At 41.2% G+C, this 11,270-nt stretch overlaps 1 protein-coding gene across 1 annotated transcript; it reads left to right on the forward strand.

Annotated features, from left to right (window-relative positions):
- Positions 1 to 125: 125 nt before the first annotated feature.
- Positions 126 to 9,323, forward strand: trmt11 (tRNA methyltransferase 11 homolog). The gene is made up of 13 exons (XM_035672941.1): positions 126 to 237; positions 940 to 1,005; positions 1,113 to 1,186; positions 1,599 to 1,680; positions 1,818 to 1,910; positions 2,043 to 2,177; positions 2,264 to 2,420; positions 2,513 to 2,593; positions 3,027 to 3,191; positions 3,342 to 3,414; positions 3,819 to 3,953; positions 6,534 to 6,654; positions 8,966 to 9,323. The coding sequence occupies exons 1-13, from the start codon at positions 160 to 162 to the stop codon at positions 9,104 to 9,106; spliced, it is 1,401 nt and encodes a 466-aa protein (XP_035528834.1). The 5' UTR covers positions 126 to 159; the 3' UTR covers positions 9,107 to 9,323.
- The last annotated feature ends 1,947 nt before the right edge of the window (positions 9,324 to 11,270 follow it).

Genomic DNA, 11,270 nt, shown 5'->3' on the forward strand with positions numbered 1-11,270 from the left:
GCAAACAAAAACAAATAAACACGTTGCATAATTAACTTCCAGACAGTGTGTTGTAAGAAAACACCTCATTCTTTTCCATGTATGGTGATTTGTTGACCGGGCGGTACTTTGGGTCTGAACCCGGTTTCAAGCCGGACGTTTTATGAATGTGCAACAAAAATGTCGACCACCAGCAGTCGTTCACGCCTTCAGTATCTATTACATCTCGCTCAGGATAATCTGGACTTCAGGTTGCCGGTAACCGTCTTACACTACTGCCACTTTATACCTAGCTGTGGTTGTGAAAGGTTCAAGTGTTGGTGGAAACTGAGGAGGTGACATTAAACTACAGCCGCTGCTGTGCTACCATGGCTACTTGCTAATTCAAACTGTAACATCTGTCTCATCTGTTTGTGCAGCGGGGACATTACAGTGAGAGTTTAACAGGAGAGGTTCCTCATTTATTCATATGATAATAACTCAACTCTCCACCTGACCTCCCTCTGTGATCTCTTAGCGACAAATGTTGGTTCAATCTATCTCTGATGTGTACACATGTGCAAATCTTACTGTGGGAGTAACCTGCATGATAGGTGACCTGGACGAGTGGACGTTATAGTCTTCATCTGCAGTAATGCATTTCACTGATTCTTACACATGAAGATCAGTTTTGACACTACACATTTATAACAACAAACAAACTGGGGCGTTAGAGTTTGAAAGACTTTGGCATTTATCAGACAAATGGGCCTAAATGCTAAATTGTATGATCCATAAAATTCAGGATATTTCCCCTTTAGATTCATTGAATTATTAGTCGTCCCTGTTATCTGTCTCTTTTATAATCTCTCCCCCTTTATGAATGTGCAATACTAAATATATCTACCTATATGTGTGATGTTTTCTAACAGATTGTAATGCATGTATCAGTATTTATTATAAATGTACTCATTCTTCCAGGAGATTAAGGCTTTGTTGGCCCTCAGAGGAAAAGCATTCCAGCCTAATGGAAACTTCAAAGAAAAGGTTTGCAAGTGTAATGTACTTATTTTTATTCTTGTCCTTTTTCTTTTAATGCTTTGAGGTTTCTGCCCTGTAGACCCACACTCACTCCTCTTCTCTCCTCTCTTTAGTCTCCTTTCTGGTGTCTGGATGGTTTGTCCGAGGAGGACGTCCGTGGCATCATGGCCAGATCTGTTTGTGCAAAGTAAGGACCAGACTTTAGGACTAGTGTGTAGGATTTAGTGGCATCTAGCAGTGTAGCTCAGATTGCAGCTTCTTTGTTTCACCTTCCAAGTGCAAAGGAGAAACTATGTTTGTCACAAAAACGTTTGGTTTGTCCGTTCTACTGAGCCACTATTGAAACATGACGTCCTCCATTGAAGGCTGTAGCTATAAAAGGCTCATTCTAGTGTAACAAAACCATAACGATTCCTATTTTCAGGTTTATACACTAATAAAAACATACCTATATTCCATTCCTGCCAATACACTCTGGACCTTTAACATACTCCACATATTACCATCCATCCTAATGTTTGCCTTGTTACCATGGCAGTACTTTCTGGTCTATAAGTGGCTAAGATGAAGCTGTAGCTCATGTTGCTTTATCCTTTCAGGTCTGCTTTTGAACTATGGGGCCACGGAAAAACACACAGTGAACTCAGAACATCCCTCTTGAACTACCCATCAGAGAACATGGTTGGTGACATAACGTCTTATAGCACCACTGTGTTTGACCGATCGCTGCAACTTTTTAGTAAACTATCCATATGTAACACAGTCTAAGCTGGTGTGTTTAATTTCTGTTTGTGCTCTTCCTCCATGTTGCCGTACAGTCACCGTTCATGCACAAAGATTCAACTTACAGAATAAATGTCTACACTTTCAACAAGACTCTGGAGTTTTCAGACAGAATCAAAAGGATTGATGTAAGTATTTATATGTGTGTGGAAATAATCTGAATGAGTGCATGTGACAGCACAGAAATGTGTGTGCTGTATATGCATCGTTGAGTGCCTGTTTGTATGTGCCGAATGTCATGTTTTGTATTCTCTCTCCAGGCTATGGATTATCTTCCTTTTGAAGGCGCAGTGAGCCTAAAGAGCTCTCAACACATCTTCTGTTTGATGGAAGATTACGGCACAGACCCAAACAACATCCCAGAGCACCCAGACTACATCTACTTTGGCCGATGGGTGAGATACATTGGACTGTTTACATTTGATGAATAAGAGGTGATCTGCAACTCAACACTTTCCATCTTTACACACTCCTGCACCAGATAGCGGATGGACAGCGTGAACTGATTCGCTCCCACAGTGTGAAGAACAGACACTTCATTGGAAACACCAGTATGGATGCTGGGCTCTCATTCATTATGGCCAACCACGCTAAGGTCAAAGAGAATGACCTCGTCTTTGACCCGTTTGTCGGCACAGGTGAGATGATCCTTTCACAGACTCTCACACAAGTGCGTAGCTTTATGTGGTCAATAAATATTTTCAGTTCTTTGTATCTTGGTGTGTTTCAGGGAGCCTGTTGGTAGCATGTTCTCAGTTTAGAGCCTATGTCTGTGGAACAGATATCGATTACAACACTATTCATGGCAAAGGTAAGTTTACAAGTATGTGACAAAAGAGAGCACACATAGTCTGAAAATAATGCTCAATGTTTAATTAAGTAAATGAAATGAACTAAATATAGAAAAAAAGGATATGTCTGCAATGTCTGTATGAGTGAGTGGTGAGGAGTGTGTGTATGAATGTAAACACAAAGTACCACCAATAACAAGCGCAGTCAGCAGGTCTGATTTATAGCCTCCAGAGCCCAGCCTGCTCAGCTTCACTCTTCACTTCCTGGAACAAAGAGGAAAGCGCCAACAAGAAAGAACAGAATAGTGCCAACCCCGAGGCCATCACGAGACACAATATACTTTAGTTATATTTTAATTCAAGCATGCAAATATTGTAATTTCTGGACCCTGCTCTGACTGCTTCCAATTTCAGATGTCACACAGATTTCCTGATAGTGCCTGTATCTTTCAGGTAGGTCAAGCCGTAAAAACCAGAAGTGGCGAGGACCTGATGAGAATATCAGAGCCAACCTGCGGCAGTATGGAACAGAGAAGATGTATGTAGATGTAATGGTGTCTGATGCATCCAAGCCTGTGTGGAAGGAGGCTGCTCTGTTTGACGCCATCATTACTGATCGTAGGTCCTTAGTTGACTTTTCACAGACCACTATTCACACTTAAAGCATCCTGAGTTATACAAAACTTTGACAAATGTGTCGATAGTGTTTGTGTAATGATCTTTTGTTTTTTCTTGTTTGTGACTCCTCTTTGGTCCTTTTGATGTCAGCTCCGTACGGTATCCGTGAGTCCACAAGGAGAACGGGCTCCCATAAAGACGTTACTAGACCGCCCGACGGCAAGTAAGTTCACCTGCTCCTATATGACTCCTAAAATTGACCTTAATTTGGTCATAATGAAGCCATATTTTACAGCTGGACAGCCTACAGTGTGCAGATTTTCATTCCAACCTCCTACCTCAGCAGAGTATTTCACAGATGAAAGAAGTTCTTCCCCACTACTTGAAGGATCAGATGGAGTCTTAGTGTCTTAGAGTCTGCTTGGAATGAAAACCTGCAGACTGTCGGACTCTGTTCTAGCAGGGAATTTCTGTTAGCTCTCAGTTATCTTTAGACTTTACCAAGACATCATTTAAGTCACACACTTTTTGGTCTCAATAACTTTGCTCAAGGAAAAATAATGAAAAAAATGTTTTGTTGCTTTGTTGCTCTAAACCTACTTGTGTTTATTTGACTCTCCCACACAGCTACGTAGAGTCTCACGTCCCCGTCTCACAGGCGTACCACCTGAGTGACATCTTCACAGATCTGTTAAACTTCTCCGCCCAGCACCTGGTTATAGGCGGGAGGCTCGTCTATTGGCTGCCTATCTACAGACCAGAGTGAGTGTACAGACAACAATTCTTTTTTCCAGATAATAATTTGTATCAATAGGGGGCAGGCTCATACCATAAACTAGAACTGCACAATACAGGCTTGTAGCGAGGACAAAAAGTTCAACATTTAAATCTACTGTTGGTAATTAAATCCCCCAAATAACCAAACAACATGGAGTAAAGGATTATTATAATGTAAACATTTTATAAAATCTAATTACTGCATATAATTAAAATTGACTTTGTAGATTCATTGTTGACAAATGAGTTAATAGTCTGCTAAATGCTGCTTAATAAAACCCTGGGGTGTGTTTGTAACTGGCACACAAAGGACTTTTCCACCACTCTTTTTATTTAATCTTCCAACATTTCCGTGTAGCGCTATTCCCTTACAACATCGCCCCGAGTGTGTAACCACCTGTGTGAATGACAGTGTTTATACAGAGTAGTATACAGGTGTGTTGAGGTTTTCCTGCCCCAACAGCTGTGTTACGGTAAACCACACCTGACAGCTCCATGATACGTTCCCTCTATAAGACGCCTCTTCTAAAACACAGTTGTGCATTGTTAAATGTTCTGTGCATTAGCAGAAAGTGAAGTGCTGACTCAAGGTGCAGGTGTTTGACTGTAAAGGTAAGAACCACAACAGACAGTGGCAGCAACAAACTTTTAGGAAGAAAACCCCCTGCAGGGCTGGAGGCCCTCCTGGTCACTGATTATAAGACCGAGAAGGAGATGACATAATCATGCATCCTCTGGTTTTTAGTATGTTTCTGGTGTGGTGTGTGTGTGTGTGTGAAAGACAAGCACTTCTACAAACACACCTTGCAAACCTCTGGACCTTTGCTCATGTCGCTTTGTCTCTGTGTGTGTATGCATCTCCACATATACATGATTGTGTGTGGTCCCATGTATGAGCCCATGCATACATGTGTGTCATCATGTTCACACATTTGTCTTTGCTACTCATCTACCGGTGCTTGACTCTGTGCCTGTCAGAGCGCCGTGCCAAAATAAACGTCTGAGGCCAGGCGAGTTAGATATGTGAACTATCCGTCTCTGCAGTCTGACCTGTGTGTGTGTTTTTGTGTACAATCGCATGTGTGTTTTAGGATATGTGTGTCTGTGTGTGTAAGCCCAGACATAGCCTGTCTCCTGGGCCTAATCTGGGGCTCTACAGGGGAGATATCGGGTTTCTGTCACCCCCACATATGTGTGTATCTGCCTCCATGGTTGTGTTAGAAACAGTGGGGATTGTGAGTGTCTGCCCGCTTCATGGGGAGACTGGGGAGGCTGGTGACAGGTGACACAGAGTCCTGTCAACAAAAGACTGCGTCTAGACCAGGTCAGACCCCTTAAACTCTCTTCCCTTTCTCCCCCTAAAAAATAAATGAAGGAAGAAAAAGTATCAAGACAGATGATGCAGTATCAGTCATCACAGCCATAAAATGACCTAATTACAACATAAACAAGAGAAGCAAAGAAATAAAGTGGCTGTATTGTCAGAAGTAAAATGATACATGCATCATTGATAGCATGTAGAGTATAAATGAGCCATGGTTTCATTTTCAGGTCATAATTTTTTACTTCAGTATACGTTTCTTGACATTTTGAATCATGCGTTTTGTGTGTATAGTTTACGTCATATCATTTTGCATCCTGTGTGATAATTACCTCCAGCCCGCCTCACCACTGTTGTTATTACAGATTTAAGTGTCATAAAGAATAAGGAGATTGTTTAAATTAGTGTGAAACAAAAAGCCTGTGAGCAGTATCGTTATCTTCCCAAAGTCACACACTGTAATGGAAAAAGAAGCTCTGAAGGTGAGAGAGAACGCCTGCCTCCGCTTGGACATTAACACTAGCTCAACAGGTACCGCTCTCCTCTAATGACTCCTGATTGGCAGAAGAGAAGTATCACCTGGCTGCTTCACCGCTAGTCACCGTGACGACCAAACATCCCATCGCCACAGAGGCCCACATGTGGCCATGGCAACGGTGCAGACAAACAGTGACGGGCAAATCTGGCTCTGAGTCGGGACTGTTGCTGCTGTGATGGTGGTTAGGAGAAAGTGCTACTGACACAAATATGCAAACACATACATCATCCGCTGTTAATAGGCCCTAACCTGGCCTGGCTGGTGATGACAGAGCCAGCAGTCGACCTGTCAGGTCAGAGTCACTTTTTCCACCTTCATCTTTGCACAGAGTGAGCTACCTTAGCTGTGGTTACACTGCAGTGGTCGAGTGTTTAGGGATTTGATTGGTGAGAGAGAAACAAGGAGGCATGGAGGGAGAAGGGAAAGACATTGGAATGGGTGGCAGAGGGCAAAAAAAGGTGAAAGTTAGATAGTCATTATGAAAGGATAAGTCTCTCTGTATCTCAACATTTTGGCCTCCAGACAAAGTAGGAAGTTCATGGTATTTACAAGGACCTTAAACATTCCTCACATGTGGTCCTTTAGGTGTGTACAGTTGAAATGTATTGTGCCCAGATGAAGGAAATGAGTCTACCTCTACTTTTTTCTTTCTGCTCCTTACTTTTTGTAGACTGTAACTGTGAGTGTGTTTGTGTCATCATTTCAGGTACTGTGAGGAGATGGTACCTCTTCACCCGTGCCTCCGAATCATCAGTAACTGTGAGCAGATGCTCTCAAGCCACACCTCACGACGCCTGATCACTATGGAGAAGATCAAGGAGCCTGAGGTGTGTGCATATACTTTTGAAAATGTCTATATTAGTGCTGAAACACCTAATCAGTTCATTCATAAATTGATCAACAGAAATGGAATTGGAAACTATTGACCAATTCATTGTTTAGTTTTTCAAAAATGCCAAACATTCATGCTTTCTTTGTCATTTGTTAATAAATGGAACAGACTCTGTTTTGGTCTGTTGGTTGGATAAAGTTCTATCTCCACACTTTGTTGTAGCGCTGGAGAGAGGTCTGGCTGAACCTATTTTTCTGGCATAAAAAAAAACACTTTCTGGTTTGTGTTTCTTTAAACCAATTACAGTCATATTGGGCGGCATTAAGCCCCGGATGCAGCAACGGTGCCCTTGCAGAACAGTCTAGCGAGGCAGTGGGTGGGGAGGACAATTCTGACTGAAATAGTTGGCCAATGGCAAGCTTATACCCTCAGCCTACTTCCTGTGAGTCGGACTAGATAAAATAGGCGATTTGAATTTCATTACAAACACTGTGCAAATAGTCATTACATTTTTGTTTTCATATGTTTTTTTACCTACAGATGTTGTCATTGCTCTCACTCTGTATACACAGTAGCACAAATGTATACTCACTCATTATTTTACAGGATTTTAAATATATGTTTTTCTTCTGATGTGTGTAAGGCTGTAAAGTTGACCATATAATCTAATTTTATTCATCCACAACTTCTAAAATATATTGTTTTAATTCATGTATTGTGGTTGCACGGGGATAAATGACATCATATCTGCACAGCGCCAATCTGTGTGTGCTGTAGATTTGTTTACTGTTTTTGTATGTGTGAGCATGAACAGCCACATATATATGACTTGGTGTATGTAAAATGAATGCATGTGTGTGCCTGCCTGTTCGTTCATGTTTTTTGTAGTTTGTAGAATTGTTTGTACGTGTAACCACATAAGTATGCGTCATGTTCGTGTATTTAGTTTGTGCGTACGTATGTGTACATTATCCCAATGGAAGTGATGGTGTCTCTCTGTCTGTCTGGGGTAAATCCTCACCATCTGGCTATGATTGGCTCATTTCTTTTATACTCGAACCCTAAATGGCTTAATCACACATCGTATGGAAAACAATCCATCTTTGGATCTGACATCCATTCCATTTCAAAACCCCAAATTGCTCCCATAAAGGGCCTTGTATGACACGCATGCACAAACACACAGCTGTTTGATCTTATCTGAGTGGTATCTATCTCAGGTCACGACTTTTTCCTTTCCAAAAAGGCCTCAATCTGCACCTATCTGCACTCATCGGGGTTCACAGCTTGGTGTGTGTGAGCATGTTAAATGTGTTTGTATGGCTATGATACATGTGCATGTGTCCACACTGTTGTCTGTCTTTTGACAATAAAGGGGCCAGCCTAATTGCTGTAAACGTTTCCTGTTGAACTAGTGCAGGAAAATCTCTTTGAAACCTCACATTTTTTTATTTATGGGCTGTGACATAATGTGTTTGGTGGCCATAAATTACTTATTTGCCCAATTTAACCCAACATGTATATAATCCTCCACCTGTATGGTTGCTGGCAAAGATTGAGTGGTTATTTGCACTGTTTCCAGTTGTTTGTAGTTCTAGCCCTATGTCTTTATTAATTTGGGGTCATGGTTATGTTGTCAGTCTTGTTACCCAGAGTTTTCCCTCAGAGTGGTCATGGAAACCGTTTGCAGGTTGCTTGGCAGCATCAGCAAGCAAAAGAGAGGTGTTGCTGACAAATTACAGGCCCAGCATCGGAGTCATCACTTCCAACTCAACTCACCTCATTATTCCTCTTCCCAGCATCTCTCTTCCTCCCTTCATCCCTCCGTTGACCAGCAGCTACCTTACAGCCAAGACAAACTGTTTAACAGTTCATATACGTTGTTAATATACACGAAAACTTGTCTTGTTCCTACATGCAAATATGGAAAAGGTATGCAAACCAATATTATACTGACATGTAGTGTGAAAAAGTGAAGAGCTGTTTCAACTTGTTACCACATTTTATTCTCAACACATGCTATATTTGGAGAGGAAAGCAGTTGCCTGTTTTTATTTCTTATTACATTCTTTAACAAGCTGTAAATTTTAATAGCAAAATGTATCGGGGAGCTGGATAAAGTCTTAATACAAACACTGGAGGGTGAGAAATAAGAACATGTTCTCCAGTTTGTATTCCACTATGTATAATGTGGCTAAATGCTGTAAGACGTTCTCTTTGATTGTTCTAAATGGAGAAAACAGGCAGCACTTTTTGGCAGTCAAGTTAAGTTCAGTACAATAACCTCTGCATTTGTCTCTGTACAGGAATTAGATGGCCTGTCTCCTCGGGCAGACCCACGCTTCAGCCCCTACCAGGGACACAACGCCTTCAGAGAGAAGTATTTCAGCGGAGTCAACAAGAGGTGTGTCAAGGACGACAACAAATCCAATGTCAATGGAGAGTAAAGGAATGAATCGCCCAAGATGAAGATCAGAGGAATCTCTTCAGTGTCTTTTAAAGAATAGAAAAAAACATCAGGAATCAAAAACCAGGGCATGGTTGTCAGTGGACTCAAAGAGGGAACCTTATTTAGTTGTACTTTTTTAAAATCTTTCTCACTATTTTAATTATTATTTTTATGCCTGTATGTATTGCTTTACAAATAAATTGATACAATACAAATATCCTGAGTGCTGACTTAATATTAAAACTACAAGACTATTGCTTCATCTAGGAAAATGCAGCTTTTGTTAATATTTTATAAAAGGACTTTTGTATGGACACAGATAAAGAGGCACTCCAGTGAATTAGTAGTACAGTGAAAAAAGTCCACGCCTCCAGTTTGTAACAGACTTTCTGTTGAAGTGTATGAATTTTCCATCACTTTTATGTTGCAATGAAAACCAGTTAATTCTGTTATTAAAGACAAAAGTCTAAATATTTTTAATTATGACAGTAAATGAATACATCAAAAGTAAATACAAATAAAGTACATTGTATTTCACTTTAATTAGATATTATATTATAAAATCTTCTATAGGGTAAAAGTATATACTTCCTCCTGTTTGCTAAATTATAACCACCATTCATTATCAGTGTCTTTAATATGCCTCTTATACAACTACAGGCTTTACTGTACCAGACTGACCTGGACTTTCATAATGACTGATTTGATTTACAAATTCTGAATTTCTTTTTTATTTTAAATCTAATTTATCTAAACAACAGAATGTATGACTACAATTTAGAGCCATAGTCGTGCTTTATCTAGACAAATGGAGCATGTTTAGGCAAGAGAGGCCTCCCTGTGCAGGCAAGAGCCCAAATGACAGGGCGTCCCCACCTCGCCACACACCACTACAGTTAGTCAGCAGCTTTTGTTGTTTTCCAACCACAGTTTACATGCAGCCAGGCTCATTATTCATCTCCTGAGAGCGACGCAGCAGGCCTTTATGTACACTACCCTTTCGCTCTGTTTATCACTTGGGCCTCTGCCTCTCCACCACACTTCCCCGTTCACCCTGCTTCACAGGGACACAGTTCCAGGCACCATCACATGATACCCGGCTCACCATCGTTTGCGGTGCAGGTTGTTTACAGTTCCCACAGTGCCCTTTTGTTGTCCATCATCATCAAGCAAAATCAAAAAATTCCACAAGACAGTTAGAGGGCTTGCCTTTCTTTACTTATCACTTCTGTCCTCTCTCTCGGCGTTTCTTTGCTTGTCACATGTAAATGAGTACTGTGTTTGCCACAACAGAAGAGCCCTCTATGTTGAAGATGCAGTCCCTCTATTACTGTGTTTGAAGAGTGTTTGCTCTGCCACAATACAGTGATAAACCGTGTTCTCTAGAACCCCTAGTCTCCAATGATGCAGACTGTAATTAAGGAGGGGTGGGGGGGGGGCTCCTCTCTTCACCACGTAATGCTGTCCAGACGTTGTGGAAATTCGGTTTGTGTGTGTGTGTGTGTTTGTACTGAAATCTGGTTTTGTTTTATGTTGGATGCTAACTGCAGCAGAACAGTTTCCTGGTGTAATTCAGTGGCAATGAAATGATTTGAGACCTAACCTGTAAATAAGAGTCATATCTCTACTGTCTTTATTTCATTCATTCTCCATTCCTTATTTGCTTGTGTTCCCCGTAATCCCTCTTTCTTTAATACTTGTGTGTGTACTTGTGTGTACACATTTATATATTTATTAAGTCATATTTCTAGCAACAAAGGCTCCATTCCTCCTCTACCCTCCCCCCGCCCCAAAGAAAAAATCCTTTATCACTCTCCACCTCACCTCCACCAGTTCTCCCAGCCTCCCCTTCACCTCCTCACCCGCCTCACCTCTGCCCTTACCTCCTCTCTCCTCTGTCATCTACAGACCTCTCTTTTTCTCAAAGGGGAACTCCCTGTAGGAGTAAAGGGCCGCCGTTTTGGAACAATAGCTCCTGATTAAACTCCCCTCTGTCTGAAAGTGACCTTCAGACTGCTGAATCAGCTAGTAGCTGGCACTATGAGAACCTTAGGACTCACAGACACCAGATGTAAGTTAAACTTAAAATGAATTTTAACCCTAAACTAAAATCAACTACTAACCTTGAAAACAACTCTTTGAAGAAGAGGAAAAGTAAAAAC

Source organism: Morone saxatilis, unplaced genomic scaffold (genome assembly GCF_004916995.1).
Source record: "Morone saxatilis isolate NCDOM2014 unplaced genomic scaffold, NCSU_SB_2.0 Contig24, whole genome shotgun sequence".
NCBI lineage: Eukaryota > Metazoa > Chordata > Actinopteri > Moronidae > Morone > Morone saxatilis.

Excerpts from the sequence above, each read along its gene's own strand:
- trmt11 (XM_035672941.1), top strand. The coding sequence starts at position 160 with ATGTCGACCACCAGCAGTCGTTCACGCCTTCAGTATCTATTACATCTC. Across the intron at positions 2,178-2,263 it reads ACATCTACTTTGGCCGATGG|ATAGCGGATGGACAGCGTGA; the intron begins GTGAGATACATT and ends CTCCTGCACCAG. Across the intron at positions 2,594-3,026 it reads CAACACTATTCATGGCAAAG|GTAGGTCAAGCCGTAAAAAC; the intron begins GTAAGTTTACAA and ends TGTATCTTTCAG.